The 23,923-nt window shown below is 41.7% G+C and overlaps 1 protein-coding gene and 1 long non-coding RNA gene across 2 annotated transcripts; one reads left to right on the forward strand and one right to left on the reverse strand.

Moving 5' to 3' along the window:
* The first annotated feature begins 1,918 nt into the window (after positions 1 to 1,918).
* Positions 1,919 to 7,610, forward strand: LOC118383185 (uncharacterized). Its single transcript, XR_004825500.2, has 3 exons — positions 1,919 to 2,205; positions 4,304 to 4,445; positions 5,895 to 7,610. It is a non-coding gene; the product is annotated as an uncharacterized LOC118383185 (long non-coding RNA).
* Positions 7,599 to 14,319, reverse strand: rgs9bp (regulator of G protein signaling 9 binding protein). The gene is made up of 3 exons (XM_035755536.1): positions 13,869 to 14,319; positions 9,175 to 9,481; positions 7,599 to 8,803 (listed from the first exon to the last, which is right to left on the reverse strand). Exons 1-3 carry the CDS (start codon positions 13,962 to 13,964, stop codon positions 8,430 to 8,432), a joined length of 777 nt encoding a protein of 258 aa, XP_035611429.1. The 5' UTR covers positions 13,965 to 14,319; the 3' UTR covers positions 7,599 to 8,429.
* Between the last annotated feature and the right edge of the window lie 9,604 nt (positions 14,320 to 23,923).

The following is a 23,923-nucleotide window of genomic DNA, read 5'->3' on the forward strand; positions in this document are numbered from 1 at the left end:
TGTGTAACTCTGTGTCACTGTATCTGTCGAACTGCTTTGCTTTATCTTGACCAGGTCGCAATTGTAAATGAGAACTTGTTCTCAACTTGCCTACCTGGTTAAATAAAGGTGAAAAAAAAATGCCATGGTCAAGGCTACGTCGGGCAGTGCAATGAATGGAGCTTATTCAGGTGTCCAAAAGCCCATATCAGACCGAGCCTAATGCATCTTATGTAGTTCTTTATTAGTTTAAGTTTAGAAAACAGTCTTTACCCAGAAGCAACAGTTTCAGGGATGGTAAAAACAGCTTGATTTGTCTGGATACTGGACAGCCAATAAATTGGCAGATGCAAACAGATGATCATATTTAGAAAAGAAACGTTCTTGAGGGCTTGAACAAAAAAAGCAGTTATTTTTTGTTCATACTGATGAGTTGTGTGGTTGTAGTAAGCTAGTGTTTTGAGGGTGGACTAACTCTATTATTTGGTATTAATAGACTGGTTTTACACACAGCAACTTTCTATCCAAGCTGGAAGAGAGCGGTAGGATGGCTCATGTCATGCAGCTGTACACTCAGTGGCCAGTTTATTAGGTACACCCTTCTAGTCCCAGGTCCCCCCTTTGCCTCCAGAATAGTCTGAATTATTTGGGGCATGGATTCTACAAGGTGTGGCGTTCAAACGTTGCTCAATTGGTATCAAGGGACCTAATGTGTGACAGGAAAACATTCCACACACCATTATACCACTGCCACCAGCCTGACACCATGCAGGATGGAGACATTGATTCATGCTGCTTATGCCAAATCCGGACCAGTCAATGTTTTTCCACTCCTCAATTGTCCAGTGTTGGTGAGCGCATGCCCACTTCCACTTGATTTAGTTGATAGGAGTGGAAGCCGGTGTCGTGATAAGGACCAACGAGAGGACCAACGAGTTGCTCGTTCTGAGATGCCGTTCTGCACACCACTGTTGTTCTGCACCATTGTTTGCCTGTTTGAGGCACGCCTGTCAGCTTGCTCTCTCATCAATTAGCTATTTCCACCCACAGAACTGCCACTGACTGGAGGTTTTATGTTTGTCGCAGCATTCTGGGTAAACGCTGGACACTGTCGTGCGTGAAAAGCCCAGGAGATGAGACGATTCTGAGATACTGGAATTGGCCCGCCTGGCACCGACGATCATACCACTTTTGTAAAGACTGCAAGAGCCAGAATCAGTGTTACATTGTTGACAGCATGAGCTGATGCAGATTGTCAAAGTTATCTTCAGAAAGGAAATGTTAGGAGGTTGGAGCATTGGAGCACAACTGTAGTGAAACTTTATCTGTCCTCCCCAGTGGATGCTCCTCAGAGGAGGAAGGAGAGGACCATCCTCCTCAGTGAATGTCATAAAAATAAAAATAGTGAAACATTTATAAAGTAATCCTTTTTTAGATAAAACTATAAAAAATATATTCACGTCACCAAATAATTTATTAAAAAACATTGTTTTGCAATGAAGGTATACAGTAGCCTCAACAGCACTCTGTAGGGTTGCACCATGATTTAGACGGAGGACAGCTAGCTTCCGTCCTCCTCTGGGTACATTAACTTCAATACAAACATAGGAGGCTCATGGTTTTCACCCCCCTCCATAGACTTACACAGTAATTATGACAACTTTCGGAGGACATCCTCCAACCTATCCAACCGAGCTCTTGCAGCATGAATTGACATGTTGTCCACCCAATCAAAGGATCAGAGAATGAATAACAGGAGGTTGGTGGCACCTTAATTTGGGAGAATGGGCTTGTGGTAATGACTGGAGTGGAATAGGTCGAATGGTATCAAATGCATCACACAGTTTGCAGGTGTTTGATGCCATTCCATTTGTTCAGTTCCGGCCATTATTATGAGCCGTTCTCCACACAGCAGCCTCCTGTGGAATGAATATAGCACTGAAAGCATAAGCTAGCTAGCACTGCAGTGCATAAAATGTGGTGAGTAGTTGACTCAAAGAGATAGAAAGACAACAGTTTAACAGTTTTGAACAAATTAGTGCATTCTTGAAGGAGGAGCAAGAGCGAGAGAGAGAGAGAGAGGGCTAGCTATATTGCATCATTTAGTTTCACTTTCACTTACTTACCAAATCCATAGAGCTAGTATAGCCAACTCAAACACTCGGCTCAAACACCCGGCTCACACCTGTCTATGACGATCAAACACAGGAACTCTTCCAAGTCAAGGTAAGCTTTGGGATCTACTAATTTATTGCCACCGGGGCCTGACGGTGTAACTGCTAAATTGCTTACTGACTGTACACTGTACTGCATGATTGTAGCGGGTTAACTAACGCGTCAGTTCTATTAGCTTTATTGACAACAATGTTACTTTATCTAATATGGTAACAACGATGTAGGCTGTGTGTAGCAGTTATTATATGAAGGTTTGGCTTGGAAAGTTTTTTTTGCCTGGTCACAGACAGCTGATGTGTTCTGCGTTGAAGTCCACAAGCGAAGGAAAAAGGTGAGAGGATGACAAAGTGTAGATGCGAGAAGGAATACAACAAGCTGTTTGTATATGGCTATGAAAGTGTTACGTCTGATCAGGGGTGTATTCATTATGCAAACGTTACGAAACCTTAATTAACCTACCTGAATTTGTCCAATAGAAGTTCTCATTTGCAACTGTTGGACTAATGATTACGCCTTATATCAGCTAGATGCAGGCAAGAGCGTGCAAGGCGGTATTGGATGTGTCACTTTCTGTCCATGTGTCAACGTCTGTCACTTCAAATATTTATCTCGATCTGTGTGCACCTACGTTGTAAACTTTGATTTATAGGCTCGATTGTAGCAACCTCATGATGGGTATAGGGATAATTTGAGTATCATGTAGTAGCCTAAACCTATCGATGTTACATTGAACTGGGTGAATGGAATATGAATGACAGTCATGCTGTAGTAGAAACAAGGCCATGCTAACAAATAATATAATCGTCCTCCCTCATATTAAACAACACCACTGGTCCCTGCGTATTATTATTTTGTTTTCGCCTAGTATGCCAATACTCTTCCAATTGGCTCATTGACCCCCCCCCCCTCCTCTCCCCTTGCAACTATTCCCCAGGTCGTTGCTGTAAATGAGAATGTGTTCTCAGTCAACTTACCTAGTACAATAAAAGTAAAATAAAATAAATACAAAATACTCAGTTTTAAGTACATTTGTTCAACTGCGAGTGAAATGCAAGTCTTTGATTCAATGACATTGTCAAACCTGTCCTTTCAGTTTACATCACTTTCACTTTAGTCAGAGATTATGGATATACTGACAAGGTACGTCTCTCCGCTCTAACAATGGGAGTCGTTATCCACAAAGAGGCACGGCGGGCTGTCTAGCTCCCGCCTATTATTTCTTTGGATTGCTGAATACAACTAGTTATTGTAAAAAAAATATATATATTTGATGAGGGTTGTAGATGTCGACCGCCTGTATTCAATGGAGCGAGATGCTATGCTACTAGCCTCATGCCATGAATATGCATAGCCATCTCGATACAACTCCAATATAAGGTGTTCTTTCTCAAAGATGCCGGGATGTCACGTGTCCTACTTATATCAGTACACTCATAACAACTTAATTAAGAGTTACAAAACTTGTATTTGATCAAATAAACCTCACATAGCAAATAAGCCATACATTTTTTTGTTGACAAAATTCGACACTTTTTCATTAACCTTGACTACATGCTTTGTGAGCGGAAAAAAACCCACCACCTGCCGGATGGAGTTGTGTCTCTCTCTTCCTCTTCCTCTCTGCTGTAGTGAGACTTCACTTGATCTCACAGAGGTGGACAACTCCAGTCCTCGGAGCCTGATTGGTGTCACACTTTTTCTCCATCTCTAGCAAACACAGCTGATTAATCAAATTGCATTCTAAACTTAAGATCTTGGTTAGGTGATTATTGGAGTCAGGTGTGTTAGTTGGGCCTGTGACAAAACTGTGACACCAATCAAGCCCCCTAATTTGACACGATAACATAACTAGGGTTGTCAGTTTGACTTTAAAGTGACAGTTTACTGTATTTTCTTACTACTGTAAAAGCTAGTCCTGATGCACCTGAATTTTTTCTCCTGTATTTGTTCAAATTAATATGTGTATTTTTGTATGTGAAGCAAATGCATATGGATGTTGCATATCTTATTTTACTCATATAAAAATAATTATTTTGAGGTGTGGTGTGACTGGCAATAATGAGTGGTGCCTTATGTATGATTTCTAAAGCAGGCCATATAGGGGTTATAAATGCTTCATTAAGCCTTAAAAGTTATATTCAATTTACAGCGGGACTGGACATATTGGTACAGGATGGACAGGCACCTCCTCAGAGCAGAACCCCTGACTTTTCTTCTCTCTGGGATTGATGACCAAAGCAGGACGATAACAAATGATCAGGATGGCCAATTGAGTCAACAATCAATAAATAGTATTTGCATTTTCTTTGGATTTTTATTAGAAATTCTATTGCAGAGTGGTCTTTGAGTAGATTTGACCATGCTGTTGTATACAGTATTTACAGTATGCTGCATTTCTTTAATGTCTAATGTCCCTGAAGGGTCAATAGTCTAGTCAGTACACAATGCACATGTGTGATCAAGACTGAGGAAACTGATAGGAAAGTAATGTTGAGCTATTATTGCCACAGAACATGTATGAATTACTCACCACTAATAAACTCAGCAAAAAAAGAAATGTCCCTTTTTCCGGATTCTTTCTTTCAAAGATAATTTGTAAAAATCCAAATAACTTCACAGATCTTCATTGTAAAGGGTTTAAAAACTGTTTCCCATGCTTGTTCAATGAACCATAAACAATTAATGAACATGCACCCGTGGAACAGTCGTTAAGACACTAACAGCTTACAGACGGTAGGCAATTAAGGTCACAGTTATGAAAACGTAGGACAGAGGCCTTTCTGCTGACTCTGAAAAACACCAAATGAAAGATGCCCAGGGCCCCTGCTCATCTGCATGAACGTGCCTTAGGCATGCTGCAAGGAGATGCAGATGTGGCCAGGGCATTTCATTGCAATGTCCATACTGTGAGACGCCTAAGACAGCTCTACAGGAAGACAGGACGGACAGCTAATCATCCTCGCAGTGGCAGACCACGTGTAACAACACCTGCACCTGATCGGTACAGCCGAACATCACACCTGTGGGACAGGTACAGGATGGCAACCACAACTGCCCGAGTTACACCAGGAATGCACAATCCCTGCGTCAGTGCTCAGACTGTCCGCAATAGGCTGAGACAGGCTGGACTGAGGGCTTGTAGGCCTTTTGTAAGGCAGGTGCCTTGGTGGAAGAGTGGGGTAACATCTCACAGCAAGAACTGTCAAATCTGGTGCAGTCCATGAGGAGGAGATGCACTGCAGTACTTAATGCAGCTGGTGGCCACACCAGATACTGACTGTTACTTTTCATTTTGACCCCCCCTTTGTTCAGGGACACATTATTCCATTTCTGTTAGTCATATGTCTGTGGAACTTGTTCAGTTATTGATGTCTCAGTAGTTGAATCTTGTTAAGTTCGTACAAATATTTACACATGTTAAGTTTGCTGAAAATAAACGCAGTTGACAGTGAGAGGACGTTTCTTTTTTTGCTGAGTTTACTAATAACAGTTGATGGGTATGAATAAACATGTACATATTATTTATTACATAAGCTATTACTATACTACTGCAGTTCATTAAAAGTTGTAATGCTCTGTTAATGAAATAGAATATGGTATTCACAGTTTTTACACCACAGCTTGGGTGTTGACAAATTTAGCAGATTACCATTTAATACAGAAGCTACACAAACCTTTGGTTTTACTTTTGTAATATGGAATTAAGAGACATTAGTTAATACCTTGACCTGTATCCTCAGGGCCGGATTACCGAACAGGGACGAGACGGCCTACAGGGAGGAGGTGAGGGCCCTCGGAGTGTGGTGTCAGGAAAATAACCTCACACTCAACGTCAAAAAAACAAAGGAGATGATTGTGGACTTCAGGAAACAGCAGAGGGAACACCCCCCCTATCCACATCGATGGAACAGTAGTGGAGAGGGTAGTAAGTTTTAAGTTCCTCGGCATACACATCACAGACAAACTGAATTGGTCCACCCACACAGACAGCATCGTGAAGAAGGCGCAGCAGCGCCTCTTCAACCTCAGGAGGCTGAAGAAATTCGGCTTGTCACCAAAAGCACTCACAAACTTCTACAGATGCACAATCGAGAGCATCCTGTTGGGCTGTATCACCGCCTGGTATGGCAACTGCTCCACCCACAACCGTAAGGCTCTCCAGAGGGTAGTGAGGTCTGCACAACGCATCACCGGGGGCAAACTACCTGCCCTCCAGGACACCTACACCACCCGATGTCACAGGAAGGCCATAAAGATCATCAAGGACAACAACCACCCGAGCCACTGCTTGTTCACCCCGCTATCATCCAGAAGGCGAGGTCAGTACAGGTACATCAAAGCTGGGACCGAGAGACTGAAAAACAGCTTCTATCTCAAGGCCATCAGACTGTTAAACAGCCACCACTAACATTGAGTGGCTGCTGCCAACATACTGACTCAACTCCAGCCACTTTAATAATGGGAATTGATGGGAATTGATGTAAAATATATCACTAGCCACTTTAAACAATGCTACTTAATATAATGTTTACATACCCTACATTATTTATCTCATATGTATACGTATATACTGTACTCTATATCATCTACTGCATCTTTATGTAATACATGTATCACTAGCCACTTTAAACTATGCCACTTTGTTTACATACTCATCTCATATGTATATACTGTACTCGATACCATCTACTGCATCTTGCCTATGCCGCTCTGTACCATCACTCATTCATATATCTTTATGTACATATTCTTTATCCCTTTACACTTATGTGTATAAGGTAGTAGTTTTGGAATTGTTAGCTAGATTACTCGTTGGTTATTACTGCATTGTCGGAACTAGAAGCACAAGCATTTCGCTCCACTCGCATTAACATCTGCTAACCATGTGTATGTGACAAATAAAATGTGATTTGATTTGATTTGATTTGGATGGGGACCACCTGGAGGTCGGGGGCCCCCCAGATAGCATATGATGGCAAAATGTGTAGAATAGCAGGAAATTATCTTAAAAACTGCAACATTTTCTCTCAGTCTCATGGCAAAATGTGAACAATAGCATTAGATGAGCTATAAAACAGCACATTTTTATCTCTGACCCATAGCAAATAGCATAGATTTGCAGGAAATTAACTTTAAAACTACAACATTTTATCTTGACAAAATATCTACAATAGCATTAGCTATAAAACTGAAAAACATGTCAACACAAAAAATCAGGTCAGTGCCTCTGTGCCCCAAATGTGGTAGTCCGGCCCTGTGTATCCTTGGTAATATATGAAATTGTGCACAGGCCGTCCACTGTGTTTAGGAAACACATTCTCAGCTACTGTATGTCACTTACAATGTTTGTATTTTTCATGTGCCTTGAGTGGAAAAGTCTCCCTGTTTGCTTGCATTGCTGGCACAACTGCTAGCCTGAATCTGAAGCTGGGGACACAGCAACACATGTTCCATTTGATTTATTGTAGAACCCGTTCCAGACCTGGGTCAGGTTTATGGTATTTGGGTTACGGAGGACTCTGAAGACAGAATATAAACAGAATACTCCACAAGTACTACACATATTCCTGCAATAATTACTGTATTGCGAAAGCCTGGATACAATATCAGTAATGCAGTAAGCTAACCTATTGTTTGAAGTGACATGGAAGCCACAATATTGAGAATATTCACATGAAATTCTTCATTAGAATGTAATATTCACAACAGGTCAGCAAACTGATATGCTCCCACACATTGCACTCATGTGCAAAGATCTTCATTGTAATCTGGCAGCACAAACACCTTCAGTGTCAATGACAACATGGACCTAAATGTGGTGGGTGTACTTTGTCAACCACTGTCAAGTTGTGTAAACAGATTATGTTCAATGCATTTCAATAAAAATTAATTAACCTTACTGTCATATACAGTAGTCAGCATACATTAGTAAAGAGCATAAATGGTTCAATTTCATTCCACTACAATACATTAACATTAGCTAAACTACATTGCACAGGGCATCTAACTCTTTTTGAATGTGTTTGATATTGACTTTCTAACAGAAATGGGAGCGTCAAACTGTGTAACCTGGAGTGTATTCATTCTAAATGGGGCTCTTTATTCAAATAAAGAAATATGTAAAGTACCCCTCCCTTTCAACAACACCAGTTTCTTCCAACAACCATATTTTCGGATATCAATTGACATGAGGATGGAATTTATGGCAACATAAGGTCCTACTGCTTTTAGCGGCTCAACAAAACCTGGGTGAAATCCACTGGTGACAAGCCTCCTCATGAGAGATAGACCACGCAGACGGACAGCACGGCCATCACCACTGCCACGCTGCACAGCACCAGCACCATGAAAATCTGGCTGCGCTCGCAGCACTGCTGGCTTTGGGGACCTGCCTCCTCGTCCGTGGACAAGAGGCCCAACGAGGCGCTGTCCGTGCTGGCCGGTTCGGCGTACTGGGGCCCGCGGGCCTCCACCATCCAGCGCAGGACGTTGACCTTCTCCTCCATGTCCTCCAGCATGACATCCACATGGGCGATCTCCTCCTCCAGCTGGCTCTGCTCCAGATCCTCCAGGCTGGCGGGAACCTGGTTCTCTGCACGGGTCAGGTCTGCCAGACTGAGGGCCCGCGCTGTCACCTCACTGGTTTCCCCTGGAAAGTGGGAGAAGAGACATGTGAGAAGAAGAGCTAGCCACGAATGTTAATAAGGTTACCACAGCTTGTGGATGCCCAGACTAGGATCTAGACTATATGGATGTAGACTGTATGTATGTAGACTATACGGATGCTTTTTTTTCATTATTCCTCTCTAATCAGGGACTGATGTATACCTGAGACAATAGGTGGGTGCAAGTAATGATCAGGTAGAACAGAAAACCAGCAGTACTTCGGAACGCCGTAGGTTAAGATTTGAATACCCCTGCTATAGAGCTAAAGAGTCAGCGGCCGGTGGGTTTTTATTAACTGCAGTTTGTGTGGAAACAATACGACAAATTGCCCATCTGACTGTGGCACTTGCTAACCTTGAATGCCAGTCTGCACTAAAGTGTTGTTATTGATCAGGGAGAAGTTGGAACCCATGTTGAAGACTTTGCACATGTCTGCGTGGAGGAGTTCCAGACTGGAGGTGAAGGCCACCCAGAGCAGTTCCATCTCCTGTCTCTCCCCCTGGGGCAGTGTCTTATCCCGTAGCCGTGCCGTGAGGTGGTGACGGCTGGCCACCGCTAACTTCTGGGCCTTCTCCCGCGTTAGCCGTAGCTCGTCACGCAGGTGCAAGCTGTCCGTGCACCCACCCACACACGAGGCCAGGTGGCGGTAACATGCCACCACCTGTTGGCCAAAAGGGGAAAAATATTATTTACAGATCACTCAAGTAAAAACGAAACATTTCATACCGTAATATAATTTTCATAGAATTACAAAGGGTTGACTGATTAGACACAATATACAGCATTTGTATTGTATTGTCTAAATCTGTGAGAATAGATCATGTGTGCTGGAAACAATTGTAGGACTGTAGGAGATAGAGAGACACAATCGGGGTGAATTGTTGTCTTTGCTTAGATCTGCTGATTTGATTTGATTTGACAATTTTAATGACATGAAAATGTTACACCTGGCAACAGATTCATATACCAAAATCTGTCGTCAAGGATATAAACACAATATCGTCTATATCCATTGTGTCTGTAGGTCAGGAGACAAGCATTAGTCCTTCATGAAAAATGTGGTGTGTTTTATAAACACCACTGGTCTGCAAATGGTCTTAGGTTAAATGTATGCATTTACAAACTGCGTAATTTTGTTGTGTGGGTGAGATTACAAAAGACAGTGGTCGATTGTGTAAAAACGTATGAGGGTTTCAGTTTAAAACCAGAAACAATATACACTTTTTTTTGTTGCCTTATTCTAATACTGTGTCACATATAAGTTGTCTGACGGACATGATGCTTAAGATCGGCATAGGTATGTAGCAGAAATGACTATTAAATACTGGTAAACAATTCACTTCAATTTTTATTTGATAATTCAAAATCACTCCCACTCCCTCTCGCTCCCTCCTTTAGATGAGGCCATGCCACATACATTTCTCCAACCTCATCCCTCAGCTTTAGAAGCTGGGCGGCCATTGAGCTAAATCACACATTCTGAACTGCGACTTTAAACAAATTAGGTCATTTGACTGTATACTGTCATGTCTGTACTAGCACCTTTAAAGCCTGGAACTTGGTTTATAATTTGTTGTGGTCCTCCACATAAAGTTCCAGTGATTTGGCATATTTGAGAGGACTATGTCAACAACAATCATTGGTTCAGCAACTATTCTCTCTCAAACCTGTGAAAGGAATGTAGCTAGTGGCCAAGCTACTTTCTATGAATACTGTCATTTCCCTTTTGGCCATCAGGAGGTGCAATGGCTCTACTATTTATGATAACCAAAGCCTGCTTGGGTGCGGTTGGTACTTAGAAAGTAACAACTATAGTTTGAGGTAATTATTAGTTACCTAATGTCTTTCTGAAAATCAGAATCCCCTAACTAGCTCTGAGTCAGACACCAGGTTAGACAAATTTCAACAAAGTATGACATTTTCATTGATTTGAATCATGCGAGTGGTTATTAATAAGCATTCAGAGCTTAGCCTGACAGATTGGTTTACATGACAACTATGACTAATAATCTGATTGCCACAGATCTATTTTTGGATAAGCCTAAGGACCTTGTATAGGGGCTTTTCTAGTCATCATAGGAATCTGTAAGGTAGAGCCAGATTAGAGATATTACAGGCAGTGAGTGAGTGCATGGGAGAGTTGCAGGTGTGCAGCAAAGGTCAACCTACTACTACACTGTGCATTTCTGACACAGTTATCCACTCTTCAATCACACACGGTCATATTCATTATCAGTATTAATATCTTGATAGTTTCATTATGATATGCTTCTCATGCATTTGGAAAGTATTCAGATCCCTTGACTTTTTCCACATTTTGTTACGTTACAGTCTTATTTTAAAATGTATTAAATAGTTTTTTTCCCTCATGAATCTACACACAATACCCCATAATGACAAAACAAAACCAGGTTTTTAGATATTTTTGCAAATGTATTCAAAATAAAAAACTGAAATATCACATTTACATAAGTATTCAGCCCCTTTACTCAGTACTTTGTTGAAGCACCTTAGGCTTCAACAGCTTCAAGTCTTTTTGGGTATGACTCTACAAGCTTGGCACACTTGTATTTGGGGAGATTCTCCCATTATTCTCTGCAGATCCCCTCAAGCTCTGTAAGATTGGATGGGGTGCGTCGCACAGGGTTCAAGTGCAGGCTCTGGCTGGACCACTCAAGGACATTCAAAAACTTGTCCCAAAGCCACTTCTGTGTTGTCTTTGCTGTGTGCTTAGGGTCGTTGTCCTGTTGGAAGGTGAACCTTCGCCCCAGTCTCAGGTCCTGAGCACTCTGGAGCAGCTTTTCATCAAGGATCTCTCTGTACTTTGCTCCGTTCATCTTTCCCTCGATCCTGACTAGTCTCCCAGTCCCTGCCGCTGAAAAAAAATCCCCACAGCATGATGCTGCCAACACCATGCGTCACCGTAGGAATGGTGCCAGGTTTCCTCCAGAGATGACTCTTGGCAATAAGGCCAAAATGTTCCATTTTAGTTTCCTCAGACCAGAGAATCTTGTTTTATCATGGTCTGAGAGTCCTTTATGTGCCTTTTGGCAAACTCCAGCTCTATGAAGAGTCTTGGTGGTTCCAAACTTCTTCCATGCACTGTCACTGTGGGACCTTATATGCACTGTGGGACCTTATATAGACAGGTGTGTGCCTTTCCAAATAATGTCCAATCAATTGAATTTACCATAGGTGGACTCCAATCAAGTTGTACAAACATCTCAAGGATGATCAATGGAAACAGGATGCATCTGAGCTCAATTTCGAGTTTCATAGCAAAGGGTCTGAATACTTATGTAAATAAGGTATTTCAGTTTTTTATTTTTAATACATTTGCAAAAAATTCTAAAAAGTTGTTTTCGCTTAGTCATTATGGGGTTTAAGTGTGGATTGATATAAAAAACAACAATTTAATCAATTTTAGAATAAGGCTGTAACATAGCAAAATGTGGAAAAAGGGAAGGGGTTTGAATACTTTCCGAATGCACTGACTTAAAGGGCCAGTGCAGTCAGAAACGTGATTTTCCAATTGTTTTATATATATTGCCACACAATTAGGTTGGAATAATACTGTGAAATTGTGAAAATGATGAGAGCCGTGTAAGAGTTGTTTGAATAGGCTGCCTGAAATTTCAGCCTGTTTTGGTGGGATGGAGCTTTGAACCTTCCATGGTGACATCACTATGCGTTAAATAGTTAATACCCACTGGACACAGACATCAATTCAACGTCTATTCCACGCTGGTTCAACGTAGTTTCATTGAAATTATGTGGAAGCAACCTTGATTCAACCAGTGTGTGCCCACTAGATAGAAAGCAAGTTCCAAACCTTTCTGCCAATAACAGACCCAGACAGTCCTATTAAAATTCTTGCTTGAGCTATTTATGGGTGGCAGGGTATCCTAGTGGTTAGAGTGTTGGACTAGTAACTGAAAGGTTGCAAGTTCGAATCCTCAAGCTCACAAGTTGATATAAGTTGACATGTTGATATAATTTTGTAGTCACAGTGCCATCCTGGCTGTCCTATTGTACTTCTTGTGTAAGGATGTCAGGCACTTACTACAATCTATGACCAAGACAAAAAAAAACATGTGCTTTTACCCTTTGGGTAAAAAAGCACTTTCACTGAAAATATGGCCTAATGGTTCAGTACATTACTAGGTCTACCATAACAGCAGCCTTGTAAGGAAGTAGTGCATGGGAGGATCAGTAACTAACATTCCTTGTATTTATAGTAAAATAGATCAAATGAGAACTTGCAGATTATTTAATGTTTATTTCATCATATAAATTAGACCTTTCTGGAAAAATTGATATAGTTTAAGAATGTAATATGTTCAGTTATTATGAGAAAGGTAAGATGTCCTATGCCCTATGGATGGAAAATCTTAAGTGTATTTAGAACTCATTGGCCTGGTTTCAGCTCTTAACATAGCCACGTTAGGATGACAATAATCTGTGCTCAGTGAACTCAGGGTGTTATGTGATACAGGGATTGCATTAATACCTTATTATATTGATACCGACTAATACAGAATACTCACATAATGCATATTTGCATTGTTTACCATATGCTCAGTGTTAATTTGGAATATTACAGTAAATCATTTGGCATATTCAGTCTTTCAATTTCAATTTAACAGAACTAGAATTGAATTGTAATAATTTTCACCTCTGACGAATTAACCTAAAGCAGATACAGTACAAGTAACAGTTTAGGAGAATATATTTCTGCATATTTAACAACTATCTGCAATAAAATATTGGATATATATACACTATATACATAGCAGACTAAGATATCGTGATCTCTCAATAAATATGAGCTCAACAGACCAAATCATTCAAATTATAGTACATGCATTAAAGCTTTGTTACACATGAACTTTTCCAGAAGTCTTAGTCTATCATCCTCATTTAATCACAAGATAACTGGACTGACTGACCCCTTTGTGAAAAGAATAGAGGACAGATTATTTCAACGGGTACTTTGTAGATAAAACCATAACTTGACAAAACCATAACTGCCAACCTGAGCATCTCACCTTTATGAGTGAGTCGATAAGAACCTTCCCCTCTTCCAGAGTCTTTGGTGAACTGGTAGTGCCATCGTCACCCACTTTGTTGTTGATGAGTGGCATGAGGGCTGCTGGTCGAGAGCTGCAGACCCTGTCACAGCAGGCGAGCACAAAGCCCACCCGTCCTTCAGTCCGCCGGTCACCCCTGCACTCACTTCCCAGCCAGACCCCTCATTCAACACTCTGCACCTGGGACAGTCAGAATCCCATGGCCATGCAGGCTACAAAGTCATGTACCATAATTCTTATTCCAAAACTTTGCAACGTCAAAACAGGCAAACATGAGGTCTTCCACTCTTACCTTCAACCTAATAATCCCCCCTCCAAAAGAAAAGTCAGGTGTAGAAGAAGTCAACGAGTACTACAAAATGTTGTGTACGTGATAGTGGTGTCTAAGTCCTTAGCAAGAGCAGTGATAATCCAGCGATTGACCCCTTTGGACTGATGCAGGCTTGGCCCCAGCAACTAATCTCATTATCCATCCCCCTAAGGCACGATGATGATGCTATTGTGCAGGAGATGCATGGGTGTCCTCCTCAGAGACAGAGATCCCTTTCCCTGACTTATGGGTGGTGGGGAGGTTGATGAGGGGAAAAGCTTTTTTGTGTCTCTTTGCTGTGGTCTACTCTCTACAGTACACGTGGTCTACAGCTGTCCTTACCTCTCCAGCATGATACAACCTTGTGGAACATTTTTACAAAGTGTTTTTACTAACTACTACACTACTGTATACCTCTTTTGATTAATTTATGAATGAATGTACAGTGAGGGCAAGTGTGGACTGTTTTTTTTTATTTCTTTTTTTATTTCACCTTTATTTAACCAGGTAGGCTAGTTGAGAACAAGTTCTCATTTGCAACTGCGACCTGGCCAAGATAAAGCATAGCAGTGTGAACAGACAACACAGAGTTACACATGGAGTAAACAATTAGCAAGTCAATAACACAGTAGAAATGCCATACATTTTGATCAGATATTGGTCTGAATTGTACCATCATGCCTTCAACATGTGAAGACACGGTTTACTGTCACAAATACTGTGGGTTAAGTGTTTTGGTGACTTGGTATTGATACTGTGATACAGTGAATAGAGGAACTATACCATGATTTTGTTCACCATGTTCTCACACTTCTGAAATCTGTTGCAAGCATAACATTTTGCGACTGAAAGGTCACACAACTTTAAGTTTTAAATGATTATTAAATAAACTGTCAATTTAAATTGAGTGTCTCTCTTCACCTTCCCACAAACATACCAGGCATGAAAACTGACTGATGTCCATGAATTGTACGTGTGTTGTTGTAATTCAGTTGTCAACATTGTGAGGTTACTCATGAAAATTACTGACTGTTTGTGTTATTGACACACTAATTCATTTCCACAATAGTAGCTTTCTTTCATAAGCAAATATAAAGACTGAGTAATGAGTGGAAGAAGCACTTAGTGTGGATTACAACTTCAATGGAGAGCAGTACAGGGCACCATTGTCCAATCAGCTTCTTTTTTGGTGGTTTCCACCCAGGACTTTTACCATGTCATTCGAGGTTCACAGTGCATCACCTGTGAATGCCTGGACATAACTTTGTTGTAAAGATTGATAAAAAAAATGAAAATACTACACATACCCACACACATTCATTACTTCTAAGGTTAAGTGTGTGTATAAAGAACTAATGACCGTGTGATTAAGAAGTACAATTAGGCAAAAGGAATACTCACATGTGTGCCCAGAGTGTAAGCCTAGAATCCCAGTTGAATGTATGGCATAAAATTATGTATAATAATATGCACCACAAACAAATGATGCATGAATAAATAACTACATGAATTAGAGAATAAAATAACTTGAACATGTATTTTTTTACTTGATTGGAACTGTCAGGCTACGTACAGTATGTTAAGGTCTCTAGAGCCACCTGCTGGTTTAAACAAGTGATAGACCTACATTGTGTGACAAAATGCATTTGCAACATTGCAGCGGCCTATCTACTGCTAACACAGGAGGCTGCTGAGGAGAGAATGGCTCATAATAATGACCGGAAACTATGTGTTTGACTTCCGCTGCAGCCATTACCACGAACACCCCTATATTGTAACAACAAACTATTACATTGACAAATCATGGATGCACCAACACTAAACAGTCAGCATGAAATCAGTGTATTATTAAGCAATGTATGCATGCAGTGGCAATATTAGCATGTCAATCTTGGTGGGGGAAAAAAAAATGTTTTAGATGGATGCCAGCAAAGCCACTACATAACACAACACTAAACAACATATGAATTGCACTATAAGAGTGACAAACGGTGCCCACAAACTGTTGGGCCCTACATAAAGCTAACCCAACAGCAGAGTCCCAACAGCAGTCTGAACACCATACCACTGCTACACCTGGCTATCAGCGGAGCCTTGTCTGGCAGCGAAACAGTTCATTCAGCCTCATTTACTGCCTTTTTAAAAACATAGAGGATATCAAATCAAATCTTATTTGTCAAATACACATGGTTAGCAGATGTTAATGCGAGTGTAGCGAAATGCTTGTTCTCCTCGTTCCAACAATGCAGTAATAACGAACGAGTAATCTAACCTAACAATTTCACAACAACTACCTTATACACACAAGTGTAAAGGGATGAAGAATATGTACATACAAATATATGAATGAGTGATGGTACAGAATGGCATAGGCAAGATGCAGTAGATGGTATAGAGTACAGTATATACATATGAGATGAGTAATGTAGGGTATGTAAACATTATATTAAGTGGCATTGTTTAAAGTGGCTAGTGATACATTTTTATATCAATTTTTCCATTATTAAAGTGGCTGGAGTTGAGTCAGTATGTTGGCAGCAGCCACTCAATGTTAGTGGTGGCTGTTTAACAGTCTGATGGCCATGAGATAGAAGCTGTTTTTCAGTCTCTCGGTCCCTGCTTTGATGCACCTGTACTGACCTTGCCTTCTGGATGATAGCGGGGTGAACAGGCAGTGGCTCGGGTGGTTGTTGTCCTTGATGACTTTTATGGCCTTCCTGTGACATCGGGTGGTGTAGGTGTCCTGGAGGGCAGGTAGTTTGCCTCCGGTGATGCGTTGTGCAGACCTCACTACCCTCTGGAGAGCCTTACGGTTGTGGGCGGAGCAGTTGCCGTACCAGGCGGTGATACAGCCCGACAGGATGCTCTCGAAAAAATTTGTGAGTGCTTTTGGTGACAAGCTGAATTTCTTCAGCCTCCTGAGGTTGAAGAGGCGCTGCTGCGCCTTCTTCACCATGCTGTCTGTGTGGGTTGACCAATTCAGTTGGTCCGTGATGTGTACGCCGAGGAACTTAAAACTTACTACCCTCTCCACTACTGTCCCGTCGATGTGGATAGGGGGGTGCTCCCTCTGCTGTTTCCTGAACTCCACGATCATCTCCTTTGTTTTGTTGATGTTGAGTGTGAGGTTATTTTCATGACACCACACTCCGAGGGCCCTCACCTCCTCCCTGTAGGCCGTCTCGTCGTTGTTGGTAATCAAGCCTACCACTACAGTGTCTTCTGTAAACTTGATGATTGAGTTGGAGGTGTGCATGGCCACGCAGTAGTGGGTGAACAAGGAGTACAGGAGAGGGCTCAGAACGCACCCTTGTGGGGCCCCAGTGTTGAGGATCAGCGGGGTGGAGATGTTGTTATCTACCCTCACCACCTGGGGGTTGGCCCGTCAGGAAGTCCAGTACCCAGTTGCACAGGGTGGGGTCGAGACCCAGGGTCTCGAGCTTGATGACGAGTTTGGAGGGTACTATGGTGTTGAATGCTGAGCTGTAGTTGATGAACAGCATTCTCACGTAGGTATTCCTCTTGTCCAGATTGGTTAGGGCAGTGCGCAGTGTGGTTGCGATTGCGTCATCTGTGGACCTATTGGGGCGGTAAGCAAATTGGAGTGGGTCTAGGGTGTCAGGTAGGGTGGAGGTGACATGGTCCTTGACTAGTCTCTCAAAGCACTTCATGATGACGGAAGTGAGTGCTACGGGGCAGTAGTCATTTAGCTCAGTTACCTTAGCTTTCTTGGGAACAGGAACAATGGTGGCCCTCTTGAAGCATGTGGGAACAGCAGACTGGGATAAGGATTGATTGAATATGTCCATAAACACACCAGCCAGCAGGTCTGCGCATGCTCTGAGGACACAGCTGGGGATGACGTCTGGGCCTGCAGCCTTGCGAGTGTTAACACGTTTAAATATTTTACTCACGTTGGCTGCAGTGAAGAAGAGTCCACAGGTTTTGGTAGCGGGCCGTGTCAGTGGCACTGTATTGTCCTCAAAGCGAGCATAGAAGTTGTTTAGTCTGTCTGGGAGTAAGACATCCTGGTCCGCGACGGGGCTGGTTTTCTTTTAGTAATCTGTGATTGATTGTAGACCCTGCCACATACCTCTTGTGTCTGAGCCGCTGAATTGCGACTCTACTTTGTCTCTATACTGACGCTTAGCTTGTTTGATTGTCTTGCGGAGGGAATAGCTACAGTGTTTGTATTCGGTCATGTTTCCGGTCACCTTGCCCTGGTTAAAAGCAGTGGTTCGAGCTTTCAGTTTTGTGCGAATGCTGCCACAAAGTCCTGCTGGACATTAAGAAGATAGATACACGGGGTCATATCAAACTGTACATCTAGTATTTTCTGTGCAGCAGTATGTATAGATCCAAAAATACATGCATATAGGTTCCACTTTCAGAGGTACATCTTTTACAGTTAGGAGACATGTCTGTTTTCATTCTATGGAGTCTCAAAGGAGTGTAATACAATGTTTACAAACATTTGTAATTAGATTTTCTTTTCATTTTTACATTAGTAGAGGAGCAGTATACCCTGTCGCAAACCTCCACCCATAACTCATCACTGATAGTCAGACCAAGGTCCTTTTCCCAGATTATTTTCAAAGGAGTAAAGGAGGAGCCTCCTTTCTAAGAAAGGAGTCTATAGATATAAGAGATTTAGCCTTTAATGGATTGTGCTGTGACAAGAAGGGTTTCAACTTCCTTCAACTGAGTTCTAAACCTCCTCTTGGAAGTAAATGAGGAAATTACATATCTAATTTGAAGATATTTAAGAAAATGGGATCTTGGCACATTGAATTCACTGCAGAGCTCTTGAAAGGATTTCAGTGTGGTGGTTTTCTGATGAAATAGGTCTGAAAAGGTCCTGATTCCTACAGTATGCCAAAGATTAAAGTTGGCACCCCTCAGGGCTTTTGGCAGGTCTGCGTTGCCTACTATTGGCGAGTGAGACCATATTTGGGAGGAAATGCCCAGGTATTTCTTACAGTCCCTCCACGCTAGTAGGGTGCTGTAAATCACAACGGTTTTGGCTATGTTGCCCACTTCACTAAAGTTATTAATGAATATAATTGAGCTTAGGGGCAATGAACCACAAGATTGGGCTTCTATCTGAATCCACGTTGACTCTTGTCTGTTTGTGATCCATGTTAGCATGTTGCAGATTAGGGCAGACCAGCAGTACAATTGAAGGGAGGGAAGGGCAAGACCACCCTTAGATTCAGGTTTCGATAGAGTGGAGAACTTGATCCTAGGATTTTTATTGACCCCTATAAATTTGGTGATGCTTTGGTTAGTTGTTTTGAAAAAGGAATCTGGGAGATTATTTTTTTTTTTACCTAGGCAAGAACAAATTCTAATTTTCAATGATGGCCTAGGAACAGTGGGTTAACTGCCTTGTCAGCTCGGGGATATAAACTTGCATCCTTTCGGTTACTAGTCCAACACTATAACCACTAGGCTACCATGCCGCCAGATAGCATGGAAGCATCTGAAATAAATAGTTCAGTCTAGGGAGGATGTTGATACAGATGACATTAATTATTCCTACTAAGCTAATTGGGAGGGAGATCCAGGTTTGGAGATCGTTCTTGATTCGATCCAGGAGTGGAAGATAACTCCCGAGACAGTACGGGAGTTGTAGTGATGAGACAAGATAGTAGCTACTAAAACAATTGGATACCATGAAATTGGGGAGAAAAAGGGGTAAAATAATAAAATACAATAAAAAAGCAATGCTTGCAGTTAGCCACTGATTCATAGTAAACCACTCATTGTTGAATATGCAATTTCCAACTTGTTGTGTAATGTTTATGTTGAATGGGCGATCAGCACAGAAACGTGCTCACCGGCCAAGCACACGCACATGCAAGGTCCGATCCAACTTCTGACACCAATGTAATGAAACAGCAGGAAGCAGGTCTCGAACCCCCCGCAAAAGCATGCTCGAACGGCAGAGTCGATTTCCGCGCTTATAAACCCAGGGTGTTACAGAAGAGCATTGTCATCCCCAGGACTTCTTGGTAACTTAGGCAACTTTCAAAGGTTGTCACAGATGGTGAAATAATGTGACGTTAGTTAGTTAGCTCACAAATATGAGCTGGACTAACGTTAACGTTAATTAGTTTGTTCTAATGAGTGGTCATGCTCAGCCAGATAATGAATGAAGAAGCTGTCAGGCTGCTGTAGTTTTGATGTTACTTTGAAATGTGAGGATTAATATGCTGTTATCCATGTTTGTACTTATAGATGTCTAACAGAGATGGTGTGGGTCATGCAAGGCTGTTCGAACCATCTTCAGAAAATTGAGGAGCGAATATGGAGATGATGTGTTGCACTTCAAAGTGGCAAAGGCTTTTTCAGCTACACTCACCATGTGATTATGATAATGGTGCACTTTCGGTACCCCAATTGGTAACCCTCCATTAAAACTAACCCTAGCCCAAAATAATTCCTGCCTGTGTGTGCTCGGTTCATGATCTTGACCCTCATACCAGAGGTAGTAGCCTGGTCCTAGATCTAAGTGCCGTCTTGCCAGACAGCTGGGGTTTAATGTCACAACCTGTGTCCTGTTCATTTGGGCATACAACTGAAAAGATTTGTAAAAGATTTGCAACAGAAAATGAAAAAAGGGTGTTTCCAGGTTGTCCCTCCAGGTTTGTTTTCTTCCTTTTGGTGTGTAATGAAAGAACTGAACTTTTGTGTGGGCCTCTGGAGATCAATAGCCTTTTCGAAAAGGAAACTGAAGTAAATTGTATTAAGTGTCCTGTTTAATTCACTTAATTCAGGGGGATGCTGACTGTTTGCTTGAGATAAGTTCATTTGAAGGGAAATGTCAACCGGTCTTCCTTTTCTACTTTGTAAGCATTGTGCTGTATAACAGAATCATTTTATTCTCATGTCACACAGTCAAGTTACAGACAGTGTCATTTTTCATGCATCGGAAAAGTTTGACAGGTGTTATGACATGTCACATACCCACTTAGGCTGTGTTAGGACACATGTCATACATGTGTCATAACCATGAGAAGTGTCCAAAAATGTCCTGATGTTAGTTAGTGACATACTATTTTGACATTTTTGCACAGAGTAAACCTTTCATTTGGCTTTGTGGCCTGCTGTGCTGTTTCAGGGTGGTGCATTGGTGTCAATAGTAAGACGAGTCAATGGGCCTCTTCTAAAAAAACTGTGTTTGAACTGGTGGATCAAGAGAAGAAACAAGAACTTGGCTCAAAATGTAAGTGGTTCAGCAATAAGGGATCTGCAGTCTGGTATACTGATTTGCATTTTGTTCCCAACACCAAACTCTCAAATAGTTTCCAATAACTTTTCTTAGTCGACTATCATCAAGCAAGAAAGAAGCTGCCATCCAGCCAGTCAAAATGACAACATAGAAATTGATGGTAGGATGCTAGGTTGCTGCTACATCGGTCTCCTTACTCTACAGACATATTTTAGTTTTGAGCTTTTCATGATATGAAATGGTTTGGGTAAGTTTGAATGGATGGGAATTTGAGGAAGTATTTTCTGCGTGTAATTACTAACCTGTTCATTCTCTCTTTCATATAATCTGAGATCCCTAAAGATTGGAAAGCTGCCGTGGTCATCCCCCTCTTCAAACGGGGAGTTACTCTAGACCTATATCCATCCTGCCCTGCCTTTCTAAATTCTTCGAAAGCCAAGTTAACAAACAGATCACCGACCATTCAGAATCGCACCGTACCTTCTCCACTATGCAATCTGGTTTCTGATCTGGTCATGGGTTCACCTCAGCCTCGCTCAAGGTCCTAAATGATATCATAACCGCCATCGATAAAATACTTCAGTAGCAGCAGTCTTCATCGACCTGGCCAAGGTTTTCGACTCTGTCAATCACTAACTACTTCACAGATAGAGTTCAGTGTGTCAAATTGGAGGGCCTGTTGTCCGGACCTCTGGCAGTCTCTATGGGGGTGCCACAGGGTTCAATTCTCAGGCCGACTCTTTTCTCTGTACATATCAATGATGTCGCTCTTGCTGCTGACACCATTCTGTTTACTTCTGGCCCTTCTTTGGACACTGTGTTAACAAACCTCCAGACGAGCTTCAATGCCATACAACACTCCTTCCGTGGCCTCCAACTACTCTTAAATGATAGTAAAACTAAATGCATGCATTTCAATTGATCGCTGCCCGCATCCGCCCGCTAGACTAGCATCACTACTCTGGACGGTTCTGACTTAGAAAATGTAGTCAACTACAAATACCTAGATGTCTGGTTAGACTGTAAACTCTCCTTCCAGACTCACATTAAGCATCTCCAATTCAAAATTACATCTAGAATCGGCTTCCTATTTCGCAACAAAGCCTCCTTTACTCATGCTGCTAAACATACCCTTGTAAAACTGACTATCCCACAGATCCCGGCGATGTCATTTACAAAATAGCCTCCAACACTCTACTCAGCAAATTAGATGTAGTCTATCGCAGTGCCATCCGTTTTGTCACCAAAGCCCCATATACTACCCACCATTGCGACCTGTACGCTCTCGTTGGCTGGTCCTCGCTAGATATTCGTCGCCAAACCCACTGGCTCCAGGTCATTTACAAGTCTCTGCTAGGTAAAGCCCCGCCTTATCTCAGCTCACTGGTCACCATAGCAACACCTACTTGTAGCACACGCTCCAGCAGGTATATCTCACTGGTCACCCCTAAAGCCAACACCTTCTTTGGCCGCCTTTCCTTCCAGTTCTCTGCTGCCAATGACTGGAACGAACAGCAAAAATCACTGAAGCTGGAGACTCATATCTCCCTCACTAATTTTAAGCGTCAGCTGTCAGATCAGCTTGCAGATCATTGCACCTGTACATTGCCCATCTTGTAAACAGCCCATCCAACTACCTACCTCATGCCCATATTTTTTTGTTTTTGTGCTCTTTTGCACACCAGTATTTCTACTTGCACATCCTCATCTGCACATATATCACTCCAGTGGAAATTGATACATTGTAATTACTTCTCCACTATTGGCCTATTTATTACCTTATCTCCTTACTTCATTTTGCACACACTGTATACAGGTTTTCTATTGTGTTATTGACTGTATGTTTGTTTATCTGTAACTGTGTTGTTGTTTTTGTCGCACTGCTTTGCTTTATCTTGGCCAGGTCACAATTTTAAATTAGAACTTGTTCTCAACTGGCCTGCCTGGTTAAATAAAGATAAAAAAATAAAAAAATAAAACACATAGCGAACCTACTATAAATCAAACAACATTTTATTGGTCACAACACATATTCACCAATGCTATTGCTGGTGAAGCGAAATGCTTGTGTTCCTAGCTCCGACAGTGCAGTAGTATCTAACAATACACCACAACACAAATCTAAACATAAAACAATGGAATGAATAAATATATAAATATTGGGATGAGCAACTGGGGCGGCAGGGTAGCCTAGTGGTTAGAGAGTTGGACTAGTAACCGAAAGGTTGCAAGTTCGAACTCCCGAGCTGACAAGGTACAAAATCTGTCGTTCTGCCCCTGAACAGGCCCACTGTTCCTAGGCCGTCATTGAAAATAAGAATTTGTTCTTAACTGACTTGCCTGGTTAAATAAAGGTACAATAAAATAAAAAAAATGTCGGAGTGGCATTGATTAAAATACAGTATATACATACAAATAAGATCAAAGTTGTGTTTTCAACAATGAACATTGGCATGTTTGTTTGCGTGC

The sequence above is a fragment of the Oncorhynchus keta genome, chromosome 4 (assembly GCF_023373465.1).
Source record: "Oncorhynchus keta strain PuntledgeMale-10-30-2019 chromosome 4, Oket_V2, whole genome shotgun sequence".
In the NCBI taxonomy this organism is placed as follows: Eukaryota; Metazoa; Chordata; class Actinopteri; order Salmoniformes; family Salmonidae; genus Oncorhynchus; species Oncorhynchus keta.